The sequence below is a fragment of a genome, unplaced genomic scaffold (genome assembly GCF_019419815.1).
Source record: "Pyrus x bretschneideri cultivar Hongxiangsu unplaced genomic scaffold, Pyrus_bretschneideri_v1 Contig14, whole genome shotgun sequence".
In the NCBI taxonomy this organism is placed as follows: Eukaryota; Viridiplantae; Streptophyta; class Magnoliopsida; order Rosales; family Rosaceae; genus Pyrus; species Pyrus x bretschneideri.
This window is the reverse complement of record NW_025999435.1, coordinates 3997909-4023775: the sequence shown is the minus strand read 5'-3', so window position 1 is coordinate 4023775 and position 25867 is coordinate 3997909. Positions and strand designations below refer to the sequence as shown.

At 36.7% G+C, this 25867-nt stretch overlaps 1 protein-coding gene across 7 annotated transcripts; it reads right to left on the bottom strand.

Annotated features, from left to right (window-relative positions):
* Window positions 1–168: 168 nt before the first annotated feature.
* Window positions 169–25867, bottom strand: LOC103957716 (transcription initiation factor TFIID subunit 1). Of its 7 annotated transcripts, none has more exons than XM_048579854.1 (29): window positions 25624–25867; window positions 23764–24027; window positions 23338–23457; window positions 22760–22829; window positions 21827–21901; window positions 20985–21086; window positions 19710–19775; window positions 19548–19616; window positions 17249–17306; window positions 16418–16524; window positions 16127–16189; window positions 15941–15986; window positions 14856–15107; window positions 14638–14729; window positions 13369–13516; window positions 11985–13089; window positions 11161–11363; window positions 10787–11024; window positions 10173–10509; window positions 8147–8356; window positions 7926–8018; window positions 5455–5655; window positions 5076–5282; window positions 4394–4883; window positions 3839–4023; window positions 3564–3680; window positions 3054–3113; window positions 1835–2971; window positions 169–865 (listed from the first exon to the last, which is right to left on the bottom strand). In XM_048579854.1, the coding sequence occupies exons 9-29, from the start codon at window positions 17292–17294 to the stop codon at window positions 503–505; spliced, it is 5700 nt and encodes a 1899-aa protein (XP_048435811.1). In that variant the 5' UTR covers window positions 17295–17306; window positions 19548–19616; window positions 19710–19775; window positions 20985–21086; window positions 21827–21901; window positions 22760–22829; window positions 23338–23457; window positions 23764–24027; window positions 25624–25867; the 3' UTR covers window positions 169–502. The 7 variants fall into 7 exon arrangements, with proteins under 7 accessions (XP_048435811.1, XP_048435810.1, XP_048435812.1 ...); XM_048579853.1 differs by having other exon boundaries at window positions 22760–23457; window positions 23764–23857; window positions 23962–24027; XM_048579855.1 differs by lacking the exon at window positions 25624–25867 and adding an exon at window positions 24306–24766 and having other exon boundaries at window positions 22760–23457; window positions 23764–23857; window positions 23962–24027.

Sequence of the window (25867 nt, the reverse complement as noted above, 5' to 3'; positions counted from 1 at the left end):
GGACAGATAGTGGACACTATTACATGAGTTTGGGAAATTTGGTCCTGTTTGATGAAAATGGTGCTACCCAGTTTGCTGTACTTTTAGATTGTGATCCCATTACATTTCCAAGATAATTCGATTGAAGTCGTCAAGTCAATAAGTGCAAAGAACGCCTCGTTGCAAAAGTGTACAAGCCGGAATCCGGCACTCTAAAGACCGACATTTCAAAGGAAGTACCGATACATCATTGTAAATTTTAAGCATTGCACTGTACAACTAATACAATTTCGCAACCAAATGCTACTGAACAACATAAACACAGATTTCAACTGGCAATCACAAATTTACCGAGCACTCGGAGGGCAACTGTTTCTTTCATCGATCCCTCCTGACATGAGACGAAGTCAAAGCCGTCATTTGAGCCCCATTCCCCAACACCTAAAAAAAATGCTCCAGCAAAACTGAGGCTTTTTTTCTCACAAAATAAAGAAATGGCCGATATAAATTAGAATCAATTTATCTAGATATCTACATATTCAATGCCCGCTTCAGCTTCAGTCAAGCTTTCGTCGTTCTCAACCAACATATAGTCACAAAGCTCTAAGAGCTGATCTGCAAGGGGAGGTATGCCTGGGTTGCGTCCATCGTTATATCTGTGGGCATTATAAGTAATCTGCCACACGTCGTGCCTGAATTGCTCCCTGCTCTTGTACTCCATTTTCCTCACCTTCTCCTTGATTGTAGACAGATCCATGGGGCGCTCTATGATGTCCAAGTAATCAGGAGCTTCCTTTTTGGATACAGGTTTCAGAAAAAGATATGATACTTCAATTCGATCTTTGAGGGTTTCTACAATACGCTCTAAGATGTTTGCCAGACCGACCTGTATAAAATGTAAGATCATAATTACAACGGTTTGTACAAAAACAATTTCTTAAAATCACTGGTATGTAGACCGGCTAAGATAAAATAAAATAAAAGGCGGTTTTATTGACACTCGCACTCCACAAATTTGTTAAATACACCCCTTAAATTTTAATGTTGAATGACTTGTATGCCCTAACATGAAATGACTCTTTGTTGTCAAGGATTGGCTTGGCTTAGGTAACCACTAGATTCAATGAATGTTGATTAAAAAAATTGACGTCACTTGCATACTTTGTCCAAGTGAAGGTAGATGATGGAGAAGTCATAAAGAAAACTTGTCCCTGTCAATCCAAACATTTTTGTGGGAATTATGAGGGATCCATGTTCCACCTTCACTTGGACAAAATATGCAAGTTGGCATCCATATTTTTATTTAACGTTATCCGAATCTAGTGAATTATCCAAATGAAGCCAATCCCAAACAACAAACGAGGCCTAAAAAAGTTATACAAAACAATTTTGTTTTCTGAATACTCCCCCTTTTAGAAAAATTATTATGTTTTCTGAATACACCCCCCTTTACAAAATTATTTTGTTTCTAAATACACCCCATGTCCAACGTGAGATAACCTTGCACCCTAAAATCCTTTTTCTTCAAGGTCTCAGACCTACCTCCATTGCAGAACAAAGAGAATCCTAACCAGCAAAGGCACAAATAATCACGCGATTTAAAAATACTACACCAACTCAATTTTAGTTAAAAGTTGGTGTAAAAGCCGAACCTACTGGAAAAGGATTCTAATTCTAAAAGAAAGAACAGTTACAATTTATAGCAGGTGGACTGCGATTACTTAATCTATTACTAAATTTCATCCAAGTGCAGGCAGAGTAGAATGAGTGCACAACCAGTGGTAATATGGGTTCTGTGTGCGAGGGAAAAATTTAATGAATGAAAAGTACTCGAATGTAAGCATGAACATATTACCTCGCCCCCTCTACGGCGCTTTGTTGCTGGGGTAGATTCTCCACCATGCCTTCCCAATTCAACAACTGGCCTCCTTTTTGCACCCCGATCTCTTTCTGGCATCCTTTTGTCTAATCTTCGTGCTCGTGAGTCATCTAAATAATCATCTCTTATCTCAGACCTTTTCTTCTTCATTTTGTTCTTTGCTTTCTGGCGTTCTTCTTCCTCCCTCTCTTGTCTGAGTAATGCTTCATATTTTCTAAGCTCTGCTAGTCTTTCTCGCTCCTCTATCATCCTCATTTCCTCTTCATAAAGCCTCCTGGCCCTCTCTTCTCTCAATCTGTCTTCATTTATCCGTTTCTCTTGCTCCTCTCGTAATCTCCTTTCATCTCTAGCCTTCTTGTTTGCTGCTTCCTTAGCCAAATACACGTTCTCCTGCTTCCTGTGCTTTTCAGAACTTGTCAATTCAACAATTCTTTTAGTTTTCCTGTGTTCAACAGGAGTTCCCCCATCCTGACTGATCTGATCTATATCAATAATTTCTTTTGGACGTTTAATTATAATTTTCTTGTGATGTTGCTCTCTCTTTGCCTCCATTGACGACCGTTTAGCAACTGAGAGCTTTTGAGATTCCCCCTGCTCTCTATCAGTATTTGCTGGTGGCCGTATAACAATAGTTTGCTTCTGTGATTCAACATAACCCCTATCTGTATCTGTCAGAGGTCGCATCACAATAGGGGGCTTCTGAGATTCAACAGGTACATTTTCAGGTTTCATCTTGTTCGAAATTATTATTTTGTGCACCTTCATAGTGGGCTTCCCATTTTCGGGATCAGATGTGACCCGCTCAGAACTCTCTGTCTCTCCAAGAGGCTGTTTATCAGGAAGCTTTTCAGTTGACCCACATTTGAATTTCAATGGAAGAACCTTTGTGCTCGGACCAAGGTTTTCAGCCTCCGAAGCATCAACCACAGCAATTTTAGTTGCACTTTTAGGTACCAGCTTCTTTGTAGTAGTTTTCTGTTGAGACTGACTAGATGAATTCAGAGCAGTTGCCTTTCCAGATGATTTATCCAGGTCTGGAGTATCATTCTGTGTTTCCTGATCTTCTCCGTATCCATACTTGGGGCAATGCTTGTTTGTCCTCATGTGTCCAAGCTAGCCATCAAAAAGGTGAGCAATCAGCATTTGATTTGTAGTCACATTATTTAGCAGAATATTACCCAAACTCTACACTAACCTGACCACAGGCTCCACAGATAAATTTCTCTCGTGCTGATTTCTTCTCCTTAAAAGTACTCTGAGTCCAAAGAGGAAGTCAAAATTATTAGCACATATTCATGTTAAAGGCTAAAGTAGGACACATCAGAACAACAGTATAACACATTATCGCCTCCAAAAGTCACAGCCAGATTGAGTCTCATATTGGTATAGAATAGAAGAAAATCTACAACTGCATATCAAAGTATGGGTTACAAACAAAAGCGAACAAGGTTTTTTAAATGTCAGACAAGCAGACCTTCCCAGAGTAGGAAGTTTACTTGTAAATGTAAATTCAAACATAAATCAGGGAAATGTATGTGTAAAAAGAAAGCTATGGCCAAAATAAGTTTAAAAAAAAAAAGAAAAAAAAAAAAAACTAAATACAGCAAGTCAGTAACAGCTTAAGTAATATAGAAGATTAGAAATACAAAGAAAAAGGAATAAACTCAAAACACGAAGCAAAGAAAAAAAAAGTTAGAACACTTGCCTTGACACCGTCTCCTGATATTTTTAGTTTCTTGTTCATCAGACCCATATGTGTAGTATCACTCTTTTTCATTCCCTTTAGTTTTCCAATCTTGTTTCTTTTAAGAAGATTTTCCACCTGCAACAAAAACATAGAACATCACACACAGTTCAAGCAACATACATTGAGAATGAATATCTTCATGATCGGACATGACCTACATGTTGAAACAAGAGTGGAATTAAAAGAGAAAATAAATAAAGAATAAATATGACGAAAAGGTGAATCATTCTTACCACTTTCGCATCTCCGACTGGATTATCTTTTGGAGTATAGAATCCATCAGGTTGTACAGCAGCAATTATTTTTTTTCCCCTATCTGCATTTTCTAAGATATAACTTGTTCGCAAGCCAGGAGCCAGCCCAACTTCATCCCCCAAAACTCTTGTTTTCTTCTTCTTTTTCCTCTCAGTTTCATCATCTGTGTACAAGCTGTCATGGTCAACCATATATCACAAGTAGCAGCAGCACCACAATGACATCCAGCAGATAGAACTCAATATCATACGACCATTAGAAATTCCAAGAACCCCATTCACCAGAAAAAAGTGGTTGCCCAAATATTTATAAGCACAAAAAATCCCACTTATGTACTGTGGTTTTGTTGCAACTAATTTTTTTTTTTTTTCCATAGTCCATTCTACACAACCTATACTGGGATAAGGAAATCTTCCAATTTAGCATTTTCTTCATATCACAAATGTAACCAGTTAATAAATAAAAATATCTTCCAATTTAGCATTTTCTTCATATCACAAATGTAACTAGTTAATAAATAAAAATATCCTTACCATCCATGAGCAACCTGCATAACTCAGCTGCTTCAGCTGCTTCATCTTCAATTTCCTCTTCTGCCTGAGCCAAGGAAGGGCGCCTTCTCATTTTAAGCCCTTTAACACCATCTGATTTATCATGGTTGGATTCATGATCACCACCTAGCCCTTCTTCACATTCTTCTGCATCAAGCAGATTTTCTAAATCCCCAGCAAAGGAATCTAGATCGCTATTATTTCCTTCAGAGTCACTCTCATTTTCTTCCCCATCTATAGCTGAAAGACTCTGCACTTGACGATCCCAAATTTCTTGACACTTCTCCCGGTTCTGCTGCTGCAGCTGAAGGAAGGACATACGCTGGCCACGTGCATATTTACTGATAGTGTTTGCATCAACTTTAACCCCAGATGCAGCTTGCTCACTTGAAAGCTTGCGTATCATCGCAATACGATGCCATCTAGTCTGCCTCGCAATCAGCTCATCAGAAACGCCAAATTTAAGAAGAACCTGGGAATTAGAACACAATCCAAGATGCAAGACAACAAAAACAAATAAAATTAGATTACACAAAAAAATTTCAGAAGGGAACAGTGATGCATAAATATCCTATTCTACAAAAGAAGATAAATTTATGTTGAGAGGCCATAGACAAAAAATCTAACAAAAGAAAAATAAAAAATTAGAACAGATTTAATGCACCTCTCGTGCAGCCTCCATGCTTAATCTGCGTAGATCAGCATCTGTTCCAGTAACAGTGGAACCTCCTCGACCAGCAGCAGATTTTTTCTTCACGACTGCACTTGACATTGATGGTTTTGGAGCAGCACGAACATAACTGAAACCTAGGCCCCGGCTAGATGGATCACCAACACCAGATATTTCCAAACGCTCAATATTGTCTTTTCCCTTTGAAAGGAACAAAGAAACTCATGTAAATAAATATATAAATAGAAAGAAAGGTACTGATGGCTTCAGTAATTCCCAATTGAATACTAGAATAGAAAGAGCATATGATGCAAAACAAATAAAAGAGAATATGATGAAAATCAACTATCATAAAATCAAAGAGATAGGTTACCTGTGTACAAGTTACAAAGTTGCTACTCAAGTTCCATGGAGTGATCTGCAGTTCTCTTTCAATGTGCGATGCAGCAGCCAGAGTAATTGCTTCATCAGGGAGACGACTCATTGCAGAAGATATGGCAGACGGATGTGTTTCAGTAATTCCCAAATGTTTGAGCCGGTAAAGACCAGCTTGCATGCTTTCATAGGCGCACACCTAAACTCAAAAGTAAAAACAACAAAGTGACATGAGCTACATATCTATTTGGTAATAACCATTTAACACACTGAGTTCATACATCAAACCAATAGCGTATTGCAAACTTGAATTACAAAGGACAGATATATGAGTTGTTTCCCTTATCCATCTTTTACAACAGCCATCAGGATAGAAATTATGGTGCATCCATATATCTAATATTCAGAGGATTCAAACAAAATATTTACGAGATAAAAGAAAAGACATTGTTACCTATCAATCACAACACTGAACACTATTATGTGTATATGTAGCTACACAAAAAAATTATAGTGACTCTAAACATTGATATTATCACCATCATCAACAAAATCTTTTGTGGGGAAAAAGTAGAGGAAAATGAAGCATGCAGTCCAGGACTCTATAACAAACTTCAGGCAAAAAATACGAGCTTATGGGCGAGGGGGAGAGAGAGGAGGAGAGAGAGAGAGAGTAAAGAACAAATGTAAAAACATTGCAAATATACTCTCCAAATAGAGCATAAAGAAGCCTATTTAAACAGAATAACAAAATATGGCTACGACTCTTCCAACAGAAAAAGGAGAAGTGTTTCCAAACATGAATGCATCTTGAAGAATATGCAATCGTGGAATTATGGGGATCTATCAAGTCAAGTGCCAGAATCATTTTAATTTTTTCAATGTGGCCTATTAAAATAAAAAAAACCTTGGTTGACGAGGTAGAAATGGCACTGGCCCTTATACACTAATAAATTTGACTCATAATTTTGGGTAACAATTTTTCTTTAACAGATATGAAATCAGAACAACTACAGTTTTAGGGAGCTGATTTTCATACCCATCTTTTTTTCTGGCCATGGGATTGAATAAATCAAACAAAAGCAATGGACAGGTTAAATAGGGGTGTGTAGGAGGAGAAAAAGGGTGTGTTTTATTGTCCTTGAAAAAAAAAAAAAGAGAAATCTTTCTATTTTATTTAAGAGTAACAAAAACTTTCATTAAAGCCAAAAGTACAATCATGTGAACAAGAAGTCCACCAGTACAAACAAGAGATTACTGTACCAGCGTTGGGCTAAAGACAGTACAACAAGAACATAGATAATCCTATAAATCACAGGTCAGCTAAACTCCAAACAGATAAAATGAGAAAGGATTTATGAGAAAGGAAGACTTCAACTCTGATGCATTAGATGGATACAAGGAAGTCAAAGCATATCTATATGTAGGTGGTTTTATTGCCACCCCCAATCTACTGATGGCAACTGCTAAATTTTTCAAATGAAAAATACATGTTCTCAACATGAAATGACTACTGAGGCCATTATAAGGCACCGTATTCAGTAGCAACAAACCCAAAAGTATGTAAAGGTTCAGTGGCCAGCAACCAAAAACCCAAAAATGTGTTTGCTATCCACTAAATACTAGAAGTGCATCATAACAATCAACCGAAAACTATGAAACTGTTCAGTAGCAAGAAACCGAAAATCCTCTTCAATTTCTTTCTGCTGAATACGGGAAGTCCATCATGAGTCCCAGTATTTGGTCGCAAATAACCAAAAACTGTGCAAATTTTCAGTAGTTCCCGACAATATTCCTCCCCATTTTTGGTACTTTTCTAATGAACACAAGCTCAATAGTAGGCATCACTGTTGCCGTAGACGTTGCAATTTCCAGCAACAATGAGATCTTCAGTGTTTTTGTCATTCAAGATGAGAATTTATGGGTTCCGGGAGGAGTTCACAAGTTGATGCAATTGACTGTGTCGGGTGGTGTAATCTATTTTTCAACAATCGGTGGATAACTACTAAGGGCATTTTGGTTAAGTTGGGTGGGTGATTTTAGTTAATATGTTAATTTAAAAGTATGTGGCGGGTATTTTCAGCACGGGATGTGACTTGAACAGATTGGGGGTGGCAATAAAACCACCCTATTTACATTTAGATAAGATTTTGGTGAAGAACGATCAGAAGTTCAAAACCAACAGCTTAAGGATAATACAAATATTAGGGGTCAACAAGAACATATTTAGGATTACCATTCAAGCCTAGAAGAAAACTAGATAGAAGGCTACTAGCAGGGCAATTAACAGGTCAAGAAACTGATAATTTGACCCCACGACAAAGTCAGATAATGGAATACTCTTATCACATAACTTTGAAATAATTGAAATCAGTTTTTATATGTATTTTCCCCATCAAAAATCAACATTTAGTAAGTATAACTCACTTAGTAAAAACATAAAAGAAAACGATCTGAAGTGTAACTCACCTCTTCTGGTTTCACCAAATTCCTTAATTCATCCTCCGACAAAATCCGGAAGTTGCGTTTCTTAACCCACATAACTTGTCCATTTGATGCTCTCTGGAAATGTGTTGCATATCCATTTACAACGTTCAGTTGAGTGAGGAAAATGGTAAAAACGAATTAAAAAAAATAATGAATCAAAAGAGAACATTTGGCATGAAAGAACTGAGCAAAAGGAAAATCACCTGGAAATTTGCATGTTCCTTCAGCTTCTTCCGAATAAAGGGTTCAGATAGATAAGGAAATTGTGAAGGTAACTCATCTGCGCGGATACAAGGAAGCAAATGGCGCTTTTCGGCAGCACGGAACTCTCGGCAGATATAGACAAGAAGCCTATTGATCATATAATTTTGAAGATTCTTAGTTCCCGGAGACATTACATCCATGAGTGGTTCCTGCAAACAATGAAAGCAGAGAGGTCAATTTTAAAGATATTTTGCTCTCGAAAGATTGCCTTGTATCACATATAGATATACTGATATTGTTGTTGGCTGGCAGTGCACAATTAGACACAAAAGTGAATAATACTCCGACCATGCAATTATGATGAGGATTTTTTTTTTTTTTTTTTGAAACAAAACCAATTTTATTATCTCCTGGAGATATTAGAAAACTGTGGACAAGGAGTCCATGTCAAATAAAAAACACAACTCTACATTATAAAGACTTATGAACCAAATGAATACTAGAATAGAAAGCAACTGACATAAAAGTAGCCTTCCTAGATAAAATAATAGAAGAAAACAATAAATCCTTAAGTTCAACTAATAAGGACCTATTGCCATTCACAGTTTCTTCACCCGACCCTTCTGTAGTCTTATCACTATCACTATATAGTATATATGTATATTTTATTGCAAGGAAACAAGATATTGAATTTTAAGGAAAATATGTACAAAAGGTGGATAAGGAATACAGAGCGAAATGCAAAAGATTAAACTTCAATTTGATTGTCGATCAGAGATGAGCGTTCTCATTGGCAGAGAGTCGAGTTCATTAGTGAGGTCACAGAAGTGAGAATTTTAGAGATCTGGTCCTGGAGCTTCTGGTCCGTCATATTGTGGTGGTACCGTCTAAACCCGTGTTGGGGAAGGTCAAGAAAGTTGACGGAGTTAAAGAGAGGGAGTTCCAGTGTACTTTGGTCGGAAATTAACCACCCCTTCCCAAAGACAACCTATTGTGAGCCTAATCCCCACAATATTTATTTCAGTTTTTTTTTTCTTTTTTTTTTTTTAATGTTCTATTCAGCTTTAAGATTGTAGGATGAATTTCAAAATTTACCCCTAAATTTAACAGAAAACTGGACAGGGTTAACGGAAAAGAGTCTGTTTGACACCACAATCACACCCAATTAAGTAAACAAAAATTCCGGCGCAAAAATGAAACATGAGGAAAAGTTCAGGGACCATTTATGCAACTAACCTAGAAAAAATATTAGAAAACATGAGTGGAATTAAATATAAAAATGGCACCACACAAATCATAACATAAAGCCTGAAAATAAATATCCCTGCACTCTGCATATAGCAGCATCCAAAGGGAAGGACAAAAGCAAACTTCATCCCTCACTCCCTTAAATTATTTTTAATTCCGCTCCATCAACACCACCCAAAAAATTGACATCACAGTACATCTCCCCAACACTACACCTAAAAAAACTTCACCAATTCACCTGGCCTCCCTGAAAAAACTTCACCATAAGGACATGTAATGGGAGCAACAAAACACTTCAGTAGCATTGTGCACATCTGGTACCAATGGGAAAAAAGGCTCCAATATTGCCATCTACTATGAACAAAATCAAACCAAGCTAACTTTATAATTTGTCTACAACAATACCCCTCCCTGAAAAACTTCACCACAACGACATGTAATGAGGGCAACAAAGCATTTAGGTCATCCAAAGTTTCAGTACCATTTTTCACATCCAATGCCAATAGAAAGAGGCTCCAATACAGCCGTCTACTCTAAACAAAATCAGACCAAGCTAACATTATAATTCGTTTACTACAATACCCCAAATTCACATGTCATCCAATTGGTTTGCATAACATCATACCCCATCGAAAAGCAAGATCAATCAAGGGATTAAAACCCATCACCAATAAATCACCAACAGGAGAGTGAAGGGAAAAAAACAATTTGGAAAACCCAAGAGGAAAAATAAAAATATTCAAGGGTTATGCAATGAAGAGTTTCGCTCGAACAAACCTGTTGCCCAACAACATTTAGGCGGTCAATACGTCTAATTGAAAGCTTCCCCTTTGCAGAACGAACTAACAAATAATCAGTTGAGGGCACCTTATGAGAAAATACAGGTGCTCTATACATATTTGTTTCAAGAGATGACTGACTGCAACCAGCTTTTGTATCTCCAAGAAAAGGTGATTTATCAGCTGGATTTAGTGAAATGACATGTCCCAAACTGTTGTTATCATTGCGTAACAAAGAAGCAGTTTGATCATCTGGGGCTGATTTTTGGTAATAAGTACATAATCTTGCACCCATACCAGCATTGCTCAAAAGTAAAGGTCTTTCTTCACAGTACCTGAAAAGATAATAAAAACAAGGGTTTAGGCACACCTTCATATCTGTACAGTTGAAAAAAGTTCATGCAAGGCAAAAGAACCACTTGCATGTTCACGAAATTTATATCGTATTTATGGTAGTAATGAAGTTTTGTTACCAAAGAAATGAAAACTAACATGACACTCTTCTATATGCAAGATGTAATTTTGACCAAATTAAAATGCAAGCAAACCATCTCGTACTGGAAATGAGGCTACCACATAAAAGATTGAAAACAGGTATTTCAAGCTGCTTACTCCATTAGGAAGACATGACCATCTTTCACAGAAAGATCAGATTTCTTCTTAAATGCTCCAGGAGGCCGCAACGATTTATTTTCACCAGGAATCTTTTGTGCTCGTGGCAACAAATATATTTTTGTGCGAACAAGATGAAGCAAAGAATTTGGTTGAACATTCTGGGCAGTAAGAGATTTATCATCTTCAAGTTCCTTCCCTAAATAGAACATCTTCACTGTTTCGGATGGCTTAAAATCTACAAAATAAATAGGACTGAGTAAACTTTAAGACTTGTATACAAATTTCAATGCAGTAGATTCTTTATAAGATCCTCATCAATCATTAAACTTCAATATACATAGAACAAACACAGACAAAAAAGAAGTGACAACCTAACTTCTTTGAAGCTTTTGCTTTAACAGAAGATATTGTTTCCTCAGCATCCACATGAAGCTTACTTCCTTTGCCACCCAAGCTTTTAACAATAATTTTCATTGGTCCTTGCGTGGGGAGCTTTCCTCGCTCTTTTACAGCCACTTCATTGTCATGAGGATACCATAAAGATTTTGGTCGGTGAAAATTTGCTACATCCTTGCTGCGAAATATATGTATGTATAATTAAGTTAAGAAAGGCAGTGTAGCATGTATGAGCAGGAGTCAGATGGAATACAATATTTAAGTACAAATTTAACAAATAAAAATCAACATGAAACCCATAGGATATCTATCAGGTACAAGTACACGAAAGCTTATTCACTATTATAACCAGTTCCATCTATGTGCTTGCCCAAATAAAAATGATTAGAATCCATCATGCCCATTGTAAGATAACCTTTAGATGGACATATTTTCTGAAAGCAATAACCAGAACTACCTAAAGTCAATCATCAATTCAAAATCTCAAAGAACTTGCAAGACCTACTCTGTTTTTAAACAACTAAAAGTAATTACAGATTAGCTGTACTTTTTATTTCTTTGTGAAGGAACATGGCTTATACAGAACTGCCAATATATCTACCCATATGGATATTTTCATGGCGACCTGGTATAGCTAACAGTAACTTGTGCAGAGAAGCACCATTTACAAACAGAGTTGGGCCAAATGACTGTAAACCATGCCTACTGAAAATCAAGAATACAACAATTTAACAAGACAAAAAAGCATGGAGCGATACTAAATAAAAAAGAATTAAGTATTATAAAGAATAAATCTTACTTGCTTAACCTCAGTTTCATTGTCTGTAACATCATTGCAGGTTGTGAATGATAAATCTTTATGCCCTGCGCTGTGCGTTTTTTAGAATTTGATTTCAGTTGCTGAGAAGTTTTCCTATTTGAATAGTGTTTATCATTAGAAACATATCGCCACCCAGATTGACCTCCATGACCTGGAAACTCAAAAGAATCCCCATTACTTGACTTTATTGGGCGAGTCACAATCATGGCCCCGGAATGAAGCCTGAGATGTTCACTTTCCTTGTTATCCAAAATCTCAAAAAGCATTTGCTCATCTTGAAGATCAAGGATAAGCTTTGACTTCCCAGTAGGCATATCTGGGTCCCATATTATCTGGTCTAACCAAGATCCTTCCAGCATGTCTCTGTTCTGTGAAGTGAGTTTACTAAATTGCCTCACAGCGTCACTCTGATGAAGCTTCTTACTGACACTCTCCATTGCACCATCAGCATGGTCATCCACTTCAAATCTAGATTCTAGCCTTAAAAGTTGGGGATGGCGTCTGCTTTCCGAGAAAGGAAGAGATGAAATTTCTGATGAGTTTCTTGAGCCAAAAGGCTCCAATAGACATGAGCTACGCAGCATAACAGCGTGATCCTTCTCATCAGGTTCTTTTTTGGGCTCTAACTGAATATTTTGTGTCCCACTATAAGGTTCTGTTTCACTATTAAATGAAGCTTCATCAGGTCCCGAAATTTCACAACTCTCAACAGAATTGTCACTTGCTATAGGAGAATTTCCCCAAACAATTCCCTCTTCCCAGTCTTGTTGATCAAGAGGATAAAATTTTGAACACAAAGGTGATTGACTTTCCACAGAAATATCTACTATTTGATTCTCTTTCATTGGTTCCGCAATGAGACAAGAGTCCTTTATTGCCCTGTCATCCAGCAGATCCACTGAATTTGCCCCTTTTAGAACACGAAACTTTGCGAAGTCTGAGTCTTCATCATAGAGTGCTGAAAAAATGTCATGTTTGAGTGCATCTGCCTGTTTCAAAGATTGAAATCCTTGACCAGATCCTTTTAAGAATGACTCTTCATCCTCTTCAACAATCTCAGAAACATCCATGGATTTGTACCTATCTGAAAGGATGCCAGTTGTATAAAAAAAATACTAAAGATATCTTGATAAAGCAAAATATAAAATAACTAAAACGTTTTTTTTTTTTCAAAACAAAACTACTAGGCCTACATAATAGGAAGATAACCTTAATTGCTACCAAAATTTTAACCAAAAAAGAAAAGAAGTACACATAATTCCTAGAATATGCTTTGAGATGGTAGTTTGCCGCCATCAAGATATGTAACTTCTGCCTAGCAAAATTACGTTATTAAGGATGATTACATATACAAGCCCCGTACCTTTAGGAACAGAGTACCTATGATCTCTTTTCTCCGCCTTCTTCAAGGGCACATGAATACCAAAGATTTCTGAGAACCGTAGTATCACCTTTCCATCTTCTATGCATAGAACTGGCAGCGGTGTGGCACTTTTATCTGTAAGCACTTCCTGTAATACCCGAGAGAGATGTAAACATCAATGAGGACTAATAGAAAAGTGATAAGCACTGTTAATATACAATTAAGTTGAAGAGTGAGGAAAAAAAAAAAAAAAGACACGTTCCCATGACAAAGAAAACACCTGCATTCACAAATTAGCTCCCCCCAACAACATTTGTTATAGCGTCTCAAATAAATGAGAGAGAAAATATAGCCATATCACATAAAATAGTAGTGTAATGTAGTTCGTATTGCCTGGCATCCTACCAATGAACAAAAACTATGTCATAATATCCCCGATAATGCCCCAACTTGCCAGAACGGATGATTTTCTCAATACGAAACAGAATTAAAATATACCGGGACAGAAAATTCAAGCTCCAACACAACATCAGTGACATAAAAAGCCACTGGCACTGGGGGTGGCCATTTCGTGGGTCTACCGACCAACCCACCCTTGGCAAAAACTCTCTCACAGGATCCCAAGAGCCTGTTTCCACCTAGAGAAAACCCCAAAAATTCATTGGCCAATATCCCAACACACATGCAAACCTACTACCAAGAGACTGCAGCTTGGCTCTTTTGGAAATTAATTTCTGCCATGATGCTTTCTAGTATTCACTTAACCCAGAATGAGCACAAAAGATCTATCCTACATAATGTTAAGAAGAATCTACATCTACTCAACATACGCCAGGAGTCCAGGACCAAGTGGAAAACCTATTTTCTAAGATAATAATATAACTTCAACACCATGGGGAGCTGCAACAAGTGAAGGAACCAATGCTATAAAACAGAGTGGCTAGGATGTGCTATTAGATTAAGATTTGCAAAGTGAAACTCCTGTGATCGCCTTCATTTTTTTTTTATTTCACTCCTTGAACCATTTAACGTTTATACTGTAGTCCACCACTCTTTTCATGCCTTACTAGAATTTAAATCATGTTTTGGTTTTATAATTACCGTCAAATATAATCTATCCATTTGAATAGCTTTAAACAAGCACCTAATACAAGAAAAGAAGCCTTACATGAATGAAGATAATCCTTTCTGTATAACTTAACATGTCAATTTAAATATTATCCAAAAGCCAGAAACAGTATAGAATTTTTCCTACTATCAAAATCTGACCTGAAACTCTTCTGCACGAGCAGCCAAATTTTCAGAGTCCAGACCCCCAATTTGACAATCATCCTCAGAATATTTTTCTGCAGTAGAAACCCCTGCAAGACAATCTATTGAATTATACAACGGCATCAAGTTGTATTTTATCCATCACTAACACATTGACGAATGCAGAATGAAAAAGTTGGCAAAAACAAAAAACTTATTCAAATGAAAAAAAAAACCTGGTAAAGAGATAGTTTGAACATCTATGTTGTTTTCAACCACCTCATGTTCCTGTTCAATTTCTTCATCATAATCTTCATCATCAAACATAGAATTTGTGGGCTCCAAAGTAGCCAATGAACCTTGAGCAGAAAAATATTCCTTTCTTGGCAACAAATGGTCCTCCTCAGTAGCAGCTTGAATCTCTGGTCCCTCAAAATCCTCATCAATATCAAAATAATTAACTGCATTTTCAGCCTTCTCTTCATAATCTGACACAAGAGAGCAAAATGAGTGCTTACTCAGAACATCAGAATGACAACACTGAATTTCTTTCCTATTCCCGCATTGTTATGAGACAAACAGACTAGCTACGGTCGAATAAAAAGCAAAGAATATAAGAACCACCCTAACTTCATCCAGTGCAGAATTTCAAATTGTACAATGTACAGCCCTAAGGCACAGGCAACACAAAACTCATATGAGGTTAAACATCTCAGCAACATAGTAGAAACAAACTTATCTCATTTGCCGCTACAATTTTTATTTTATGACCATTGTCGCAAAATCCATCTGCTAGGAGACACAAGCGGCCTCTCATAGTGGATAATAGGACATGAAGGATATAACTTAGACAGCCGGAAATAAAATATTTCATTAGCATAAAAATAGGGAGAGGAAAGGGAGAGAGAAAGGAGTGAACAAATGGTTGTGATCATGAAGTGGCATCCAAACTCATCTGGGTGTTGCACGATTGGAAGGAGAAAAAGTCTGATTTATCACATACGAATTAAATTAAATTTATCACAAAAGTACCCCAGTGTATTCACAAATGAATTGCGAGTGAGAAATCATAGTGCACTCACAAGTAAACCGTGAGAGAGTAATCATATTGCATTACAAATAAAATTAGGGGGAGTAGACATAGTGCATTCACTAGATACCTTTTGTTCTCAAAATGAACTTACTTGATAGCCGATAGAAGAAAATGTCATGCACAAATATAACTAATAAATATGAACCAGGGGAGTGGGGTGGATGGTGAGTTAATAGCAAAACATCACAAAATTGCATAAGATCATTTTTCCAGGCTCACAACACTCACCTTCTTCAACAGCATCAGTTGATGTTTGTGGTGATTTTACTGACAGCTAAAAATAAAATAAAAAATTTTGTATCAGGGAATAGAAGTAAAAAAGAAGAGATTACAAGTCATGACAACCGGGCCCAAAATAATATTGATGACTACAACTAAGAGATAGTTCAAAATGAATGGATAAGGAATCCATACATTTATGCCTGTTAACGATGGACCCAGCTTGTCAGCAAGTGCAGCAAGATGTTCTTTTGCATCCTGTGGGTTAGCAACAAAGATTACATTACTAAATTAGAACCCAAAACACTCAAAATGAGAAAGATGGAAACACCAATGAATATCCACATCATTGATTATGTTATAGCTAACAAATTTCATTGCTTGCTCAAAACCACAAAAGTATAAAATATAAAGGAGGGAGGGAGGGAGGGAGAGCGAGAGAGAGAGAGAGAGAGAGAGAGAGAAATTAAGGGGGGGTAAACTTACCTCATCAAGGTAATCAGCATCAAGCCCACCAGAGTCATTGACATTGCCAAACATAAATCCAAGAAATCGACTACCCTTACCAACGTCCTCGTATTCTTCCTCATCATCTATCATATCAACAATTTCAGAACACACAGTATGCAAGACTATAAATAACAGTAAATGAGTACTGAAATACAAAGGTCAAAACAATTAAAGTTGAGTTTCTGGCTAAAGATGGTTAGCAAGATGGGTATCACTTGGGTAATCCCAAAGGATTGTTCCTCTTTAGTAAACCTCGTGCTTTGACTTGGTAGGGTACGAAAGCCAAGGTCATGTGGGGTTGAATGTTTCATGCGGTCATTTGGGTAATTTAGGCGGAGAGAAACAGAAGGATCTTTCAAGATTTTGCTGGAGTTGGTTTAGCGGAGCTCTGGATAGGATTCTGTTTCTTGCTGCTCCTCTTTGGGCTTCATTTTACTAAGAATTCAGCAATGTTTTAAAAGGCTCGCCTCAAGGCGCGCCTAGGTGTCCTCTAAGGTTGGGCGTGAGGGTTGTCGCCTCTGTTTTGAGGGAGTGGGCAGAAGGCTTCGCCGGAGCCACCTAGGCGCACCTCTGCAGTCTTTTTTTTTTTTTTTTTTTTTTTTTTCCCAAACTCCCAAACCCAAATTTTGGGTAGGGTTTTAACTGCCTCATACCTCTTCCTTGCACTATCGTCTCTCTGCCCTTTTTTTTCGATTTTTATTTTTTTATATAATGGATGTGTGTGTTGTCTACGCTTTAACAAAGAGCAAACAACTCATTGAACTGCAAAACACATATATGAATTTTGAGATAAACATTCAACTGTACCTTCATCCCTTCCATCTTGAGAACCATCATATGAATCACCACCCATGTTGTAACAGCACTGCAATAACCATCAAGATATTTCAAAAGACTGAAATGAGAATATAAATTTGTAGCTGCTTAGCACATAACAAAAATCCAAATTAAGAACCTAATAATTGCATCCAGGGCAAGCCCTGAAGTTCTTGGGCCATAGGCAAGGTAATTAATTGGGGGAGTAAATTGTAGCAATAGTCCCTTAACTTTAACTCCATCGGAACAATGGTCCCTCAACTAAAAATCCATAACCATTGATCCCTCAACTCATCAAAACGTGCAACTACGGTCCCTCAACTAAAAATCCATTACCATTGGTCCCTCAACTTTAATCCAACTGGAGAAATGGTCCTCAACTTTAACCCAATTGTAGCAATGATCCTTCCAACATAACTCATTTTGACAAAATTCCGACAGTTGACGAAAATGACCATAGCTACATGTTTTGATGAGTTGATGGACCCCAATTGTAGCAATGGTCCTTCCAACATAACTTATTTTGACAAAATTTTAACGAAGTTGACAAAAATGATCATAGCTACATATTTTGATGAGTTGAGGGACCAATGGTAACAGATTTTTAGTTGAGGGACCATTACTCCAATTTGATTAAAGTTGAGGGACCATTGCTACAATTTACTCTTAATTGGTGACCTTCATACATACAAAAAAGAAAAAGACAAAATAAACCTCTAATTATAAAAAATCTCATAAAATATATAACTCTCACACAACAAAATAGAAGTAGAAGTTACCAATGGAATAAGAACTAAGAATCAAAATTCCAAAACCAACAACACCAAGAAATAGAAGAAACTAGCAATAGTGCCCGCGTGTTGCTGCGGGTGTTGAAACTATTGGATGTAAAAATACATAAAAAAACATGAGAACATGGTGTGAAATGATATGTAAGCCAGTTTTGTACTAAGAATTCAGGCACACATCTTAATTAAAGTGAAAAATGATGTCTAAGGAATACATCTAGTATATTTCAGCTGATGATACATCTGCCTCTGAATTTATAGCCTAAATCAGCATCGCACCATTAAATCACATTATTAAATCGGAATAAAAACATTGAAAAACATATGAAATCATGCCCAACTGTGATTAATCGAACATTAATAGCTGTCTAATTCAACATTAAGATTTGATAAGAGAGTGTAAAAATCCGAAATCACAAACGCTCCCAAATCTGAACAAAACAAAGCCTTCAGATCAAAGCAAAAAACTGAAGATGCTTACCTGAATTCAATAAGAACTGAAATATGATTACTCTTAAGCATGCTTTTTTTCAGGAATCAGTAAAACTTGAAAATATCCTAAACAGACTCTTATACCTCATGTATACAAAAGAGCTTGAATTTCTAAAAGAAAAACTTGAAATCATATACGTAAGAGTTGTGTTCCCTCTACCAGATAAAAGTGAGAAAGACAAAGTTTTCCAAAATTCTAATAACTTTACATATTATCAATTTCACAACAAAACACATAGGTTCCAGCACTAACAACATAAAAAGTTTTAAAATTGCAATCTAAACTAATGTTTTCTTTCTTCCTCTCCCTGTTTGTAAAACATGAAGACAAAGCTTTCCAAAATTCCAACGAATCCTCTCATTTCTTCGCAAAAATTATAAATCTATTTGAATCCAACAATTATCAATGCATTTTAAAGCTGGAAAAAAGCAGCAGGACATAAAACTTATCCAAAATATAAGAAGAGCGTCACAGGTGCTAGCAAATCTCAGATTTATTAACTGAGCAACCAAAATGCAAAATACTCTTTTAGCCAGGAAAGGCCCAACAGAAAAAAGCCAAACCATAAAAAGCATACTGAAAAAGTTTTCCAGCCCCCTGCTGCACCAACAAACTGTGTATCTACAATTTGATAGCGTTTATACCAGACATATACCAAATCGCATTAATGATTATTAAAATTGACCCTACACTAAATATGAAAATTTACTCATTGCTCTGACAAATCACTCTCACAAATCCAAAATAACGAAGATATCACTCTTCTAATTTTATCACGACTACCTCAAATCTTATGAATCAAGCATAACCATCACAGCAAGTCAAATAAAAAAAAGCAGCTGTGGATTTAAATAAAATTGCTAGCAGTAAAATCAGCAAGAAAATATGCATTGCCAATTAATAACCCAAACACGCACAAAAAAGTCCCAAATCACCAAAACAAAACCAAAAAAAAAAAAATTCAGCCGCAAAGAAAACAAGGGAAAAAACAAATAATACATTTATATACCTTTAGCACAGAGAGTTCCAAGAATCAGAATCGAAAATCCAAAAATCTGAAAGGGACGGTTTCCCGAATCTGGAAAACAAAATGCATCAGACACGCACAATAACGATCCAACAAAAAACAAAAGATCGAAACCATATAAGCTGATAAATATGCAAAACTCACCTGGAAACGCCGGATTAGATCGGTCTCAACCAAGTTCGAAGTGAACCCAAGATGGGCACAAAATTTCTGAAATCAAAGAGCAAAGCCCATGAGATATTAACAAAAATCGTCCAAAGGGCTTCTTTAGCCAACTCAATTTGCAGCGCACACATCTTAAGTTTGAGTATGTAAAACTGAAATTGTAATTTAACCATTCTACATCACCGCCCTTCATTTTTTTTTTACTTCTGAGTTTCTTTCAAATCAAACCTAAAGCAGCCAAAACCCAAAAAGAGCATGAACAGAGTTTCCTATCTCTGTCTGCAACTTAATCCATGCGGTCCAATAGAAAATAAAATAAGCAAACGAAATGAAAACACCGAACTAATTATAGAAATTTAATTAGTAGAAAAAACCCAGGGACAATGTCAATTCATAAATCACATGTACTCACGGATAAATAACGATCTTGGTATTTGTGAACTAAGGATAAGCGACCAACAATCCGTCAGAGCAATACCATTTTGTTTTTCCACTAATCCACATGAGATGAAACCCAAACATGTCAAAAAAATTTGTGCCTTTCAACGCAGTCGAGTCAACACATGGATTATCCCATTGACATTTAGCTTAATGAACCATTGTTCTTTACCACATGGCTGCAATTTTTATATACAAACATTAGTCTTTTAACACAAATTTTCAAGATTGTCTGCGTGTTCACCAAAAACAAAAAGGCTTCCAAAATTCCAATGACCCTTTTAATTTCTTCTCAAAAATTCAAAATCCATTTTAATCCAAACTGGAAAAAAGCAAAACCATAAAAAAGCACACCCAAATAATTTTAAAACAACTGCACTCACACAGTTTATACCACCAAGAACATAAAAAATAAAAATAAAATTTAAATCACAATCTAAACTAATGTTTCCTCTCCTCCTCTCCGTGTTTGTAACCCACTGCAGCATAAAACTCAGAAAACCGAACCTTCACACAACCTAAACAACTCCTCTCATCAAAAACTACGAATCCATTTAAATCCAATAATTACCAATCCACGTCCGAATCGGCAAAAAGCAGAAGCGCAAAAAACATACCCAAAAAATTACAGTAACGTTGCAAATACCAGCAAATCAGAGATTTGCCAACTGAAGAACAAAAACACAAAATTCTCCTTTAACAGGGAAAACCCAAGAGAGCACCACAATTGACAATTAAAAGGAAACGATTAAGGTTTCATCAAAACAAAGGAAAAACCAAAAATAAAAACCAAAAGAAAATGATTATAAAATATACCTTAGTTGGATCACACTTGTTCCACAGCGGGCTGCAAAGACGCCACCCTTGAAAAAAGGTGTAAATCAGCCAAAACCCCAGCCACAACCCAGAAATCCCAAACTGAAAAAATACCTCCAATTAGAGATGTCGAAACCCTCTGGAACGCAAAAAATCCCAAATCTAAATAGACGCACAACGTCCTGGCAACCACAAAATCCCTTAAACCACGAAAATCAGCAACCCTTTCCGCAAAAGAAGGCACGCATATCACAGAGAAACAGAGGATTGGAAGAAAGAACGGCCAAAACGAAAAGAGCAAAGCCGAAATCTGGAAAGGCAACGAAGGAACAAAACCCTAACTCCTCAAAAAGACTCTCGAAGTCGAGAGAATAAGATGAGCGACACGTGGAAAACAGGGACACAAACGGAAAGAAAACAGAGAAGCGAGGGCAGTTCCGTTCGGACACTGGTGATCTACAGTGCCGGAGGAAACTCACATTTAGTATATACTAGCAAAGGAGCCCGCGCGATGCTGCGGGTTTCAAAACCGTTAGGCATAACAAAAATAGCTGGTGCAAAGTTGTAATGAATAGTTTGAAACGAACAATTTCTTGACATGTTCATGCTTCAGTAAATAATATTCATCAACATATGTACAAACCAAACTAAATTTGTTAATTTAAAAAATTATTTGCTTCCTCTGCCCAGCCCAAATTAATTCATACAAAATTTGCACAACACAAATTAAGAGATCAAACCAAATCTACACAACTCAAATAAGAGATCAAACGAAGCTAATCTTTTCCTTTTGGAAAAAGCAGCATACTCCTGGGAGAAAAGTGAGGTAATTAGTAGCGTACCTCTAATCAGACCTCTGTAAATCAGGTAGGTCTTAATTGATCAAACCACACCTGCTTTCGGAAATTCTGAAATATCTATCAAAATGAAATCACTTAAAATCAAATTTGAAAAACAAACCATACTAATTCAAATAAGAAATACAAAGAGTTCCCAAATAAAGAGCATGGTTCAAGTTAGTGATTTGATTTAGGCACAGAATGCAATAGCAACCTAACTATTTATATAAATTAAAAATATTTAAATATATACTTCAATAATGTTTACAGTAATTCTCTACTGTAAGCAATTATTTTTGTTTAACAGAGCTCATTATTTTGTAAGCAATTATTTGTTTACAAATTCGAAAACGATTTATTCACTTAAGTTCCTAATTAGAATAACATACACATTCACATTAATAAAGAACTTGGAAAATGGTATGGACCTCCAACTGTTTACATCTTCCCATCTTGTCTAAAAATAAACACCACATATGGGTTATTCCACTGGATGAACACTTCATTTTCTATATTCTATTGGGTTCACTTTCTTTTCATTTTTTTTCATTTTTACCATTCCAATCTGTGCATTTTTCTCTATCAGTATGCCTTGACTCCCTATATGCACCTACTTTAGTACCCTCTCTCTCTCTCCAGCTTTCCTTTTAAATAGGTTATCATAAACCCATGCTCACTTTCACCCAACAACAAAAGAAACAGAGGGAAAAAGGAAGACACCACATTTAATTAATTCATGATTCTGTCCAATTAGCTTTGATTGAACTGGAAAACCTAAATCCTAAGCTCTATATAACAACCTGCATTTAAACTGTCAAGTGATTAAAACTGCATTAGGCTAATGATTTTCAAATTTAAACACTCAACCATTACAAAGAGTTGCAAGCATCCCAATGCATAATTGAAATATTAAAAGAATAATAAATCTCTCCCCACCGAAAACAGTCAGATTCTCATTCTCATCCAAGGCCCCGATGATGTTTAAATACTCTATGGTGTTTTGCACCTGTAAAAGATATCAAGAGACAAAAGGTGAATTGCAGATGAGCAACAAAATTTACAAATAAGCACAACATCATTTCAGGGGGAACAATTTGGGGTCAGCCTTCAGCTGCACATGTGCAGGGTGCAACTAAATCACCATATGCCTCTAAGATAACAAACAGACATTAATAAGCATATGCACTGAATGCTATGGAATTAGCAATCTTTAGCTCTAATCAGTTTAAGAAAGTAACGCTACAACGAAAAGCAAATTACAACAATTCTCAATAAGCTTTCAGGTCATTTTAGTTATGACAACTTAAATATTTCCATGTGATCTCAAATAATTGGAGAACCTCACATGATCCATCATCCATGTGATCTCTCTTCTTTTTCAAATGGGTAGCCTCCAATCGATCTAATATCTACTGAGTAACACTCAAAGATCAATACTTTAAGCAAAAACATAAGGGGTTCCATTTATTTCCCAAATAAAATCAATGGTTTACATAGAAATTAGAAAAGCTGACCAGTGAGCAAAGAATTCCACTATGGCAAAAGAGGCAGGGGTGTCTCCAAGGACTGCATCAAAGCTGCTGGCGTTCAAATCGACGGCGAAGTCGCAAGCTGATGTTCAAATTCCTGATTTTCTGTAATGGTATAACGATGTTTGAGTGAAAAGAATAAACATTAGGCTCATTCATATCTCTATCAGTACAATTAATTTAATTAAATCGTCCATAACTTTCTTACAATAAAGCTCTATATTTCTGTTTAAACTTTCTTACAATAAAGCTCTATATTTCTGTTTAACTGCACTAAAAAGCCTGTTTTTCACTCAAGAATCTTGTCAATCCATCTCACCAGTAATTCTTCGAAAAAATTACACACATTTTAATCTAACACCAACTAAGGAGTTGTCAAATCAGGAAAAAACAAAAAGGGAAAAAACTTACCCAAAAAATAACAGGACCGTTGGAACCGTCGGTAAATCTGAGACTGACCAAGCAAGGAACCAAACCGCAAAATATCCTCTTAGCCAGGAAAACTCTAGCACAGGAACAGAGCCAACCCAAAACCAAACAGTTACAATTCCATCCAAAATTAATCAAAACACAGAATAAAAATCAAAACACAGTAGTTACAAAACATACCTCAGTTGTAGAAAATTAACTTCCCAGTGATGCAAAAACAACCGGTGCTCAAACAGAAAACCAAATCTGAAATAGATCCAACCAAAATCGATCCAAATCAGACATAAACAAACGCAAAAACTGCGTATATGATCTCTTGTCTAGGCTTGGAAGCTACGAAATTGAAGAATCTATTCCTCATATTGATTCTACTTGATAATTAGTAGGATCGCTAAATCATGAAATTATCCAAAAATCCTATATCGTAGAAAATTGAAAATTGCAGGTAATCAAAAGCTCAAGAAATTTACACAGAAGAACTAACTTTCAAATAATTAAATATATAATTACGGGAGAAACGATACCTGTGTATGGAGGTGCTTCAATGGAGGGGAGAGAGAGAAAGAGAAGCTCCAAAATCGGGAGGAAGAAGCCGCAAGTAGGTTTTTGATTTTTAGTTGCTTCAGCGAAGGAAGAGGTGGAAGAAAAGAAGAAAGAACCCACGGAGGTGAACCCCTTTGATTTTCTTTTGCTAAGCGGGAGAAATGGAGGGTGAATCAGTGTTGTAGATGGTTGCGAGATAGTGACAAAGAAGTCGATGGAAAAGAAGAGTCCAGAAGAGGAAAAGAATAGCAAGGGAGCAGGTGTAACATCCCCAGATTTTTCAGCCAAAGCAACGGAAAGCAAAAGAAAAATCGAGAACACAGAGTCCAAATGGAGGATTCCATCGATGACAGACGCGTGGAAGCAATGGGCAAAAGCGGCATTTCGGTGCCCCAAAAACCAAAGAGAATAACAACCGAAGGAAAATTCCAGGGGCAGAATCGTCCGCCCACTGGTCATCCACAGTACCACCTGATTGGGTTTTAGTATATATAGATGATCTCTCTAACAAATACCGGACAAATCTCATTTACGAAATATAAGGAGAATCCATCAAAAAAATTAGAAACAACATAAATGTGCAAGGGCAAAAAAATAAAAAGATCAAATCACAATAATAACGAGATAGAATTACAATCAATCAATCAGAAAGGAAAGAGGAAAGGAAAACTCAGAAGAACATTTGAATACCCAGTTGGGAAGAACTTGCCGCTTGTTTTACAAATAGATGCAGACAGGATAAACCTATGTAGGCAGCGTACTTTTGGCTTTCTCTATACCAGTACGAACAGTAGAGGATTCGAATGCAACGAAGGGGGAGTATGGAGAGAGAATTAGGGAGGCAGTGGAATAAGGAGAGGGAGATGGGAAGAAAGAGAGAGGAGAATTAAACCCTACTTTTCTGCGAACACAATAAGAACTACTATACAAGAACAATGGGCAGGTTGGGCAGCTCGGCTTTGATTCAGTGAGAATAACGGCGCAAATTAGACGAATTTCCATCAATCTACCGCTGAAATTTTACAACTATTTATTGACTCCAGAAAAAGAACCATGGAAACACCAAGTTTTAAGGGCAATTGAGAATTCGACATCGCATTCCAAAACATCTAAAATCATTTCTTGGACCGAGAGCAGGTTTGGGATACCATTTCCATATACAAATCTCCAGAAACAGTAATAGCAGCAAGAGGAAATTACCAGAAAACACCGCTTTCAATTGCTAAATTTCTACGACGAAATGGTATTTCTCCGAATATTTCACATAAATAAACTAGGGCTTGATGAACAGATACAGACCTTAATTTGAAACCTGGCCTTCTTCTGAGCGCTCGATTTCTTGAATTCCAGATACTGTAGCAAGCCCTAAATCCTCCACACTCTTTTCCTCAATTGGCATCGATCAAAACCGGAGAGCAGCTTCGAAAATTCTCAATGCGGACAGCATAGAAAGCAACGGGAGATGGAGATTGGATGTGGAGGCACGCGAATCAGAAGAACTGGGCAGAGGAAGGACTTCGATAGAGGGGACACAATTTTTCCT

Coding starts and splice junctions, on each gene's coding strand:
- LOC103957716 (XM_048579856.1), bottom strand. CDS start 17,294: ATGGGTGGTGATTCATATGATGGTTCTCAAGATGGAAGGGATGAAG. Junction 8,019..8,146: donor AGGAACATGCAAATTTCCAG/GTGATTTTCCTT, acceptor ACACATTTCCAG/AGAGCATCAAATGGACAAGT. Junction 5,656..7,925: donor ATTTGGTGAAACCAGAAGAG/GTGAGTTACACT, acceptor TTTTGAGTTTAG/GTGTGCGCCTATGAAAGCAT.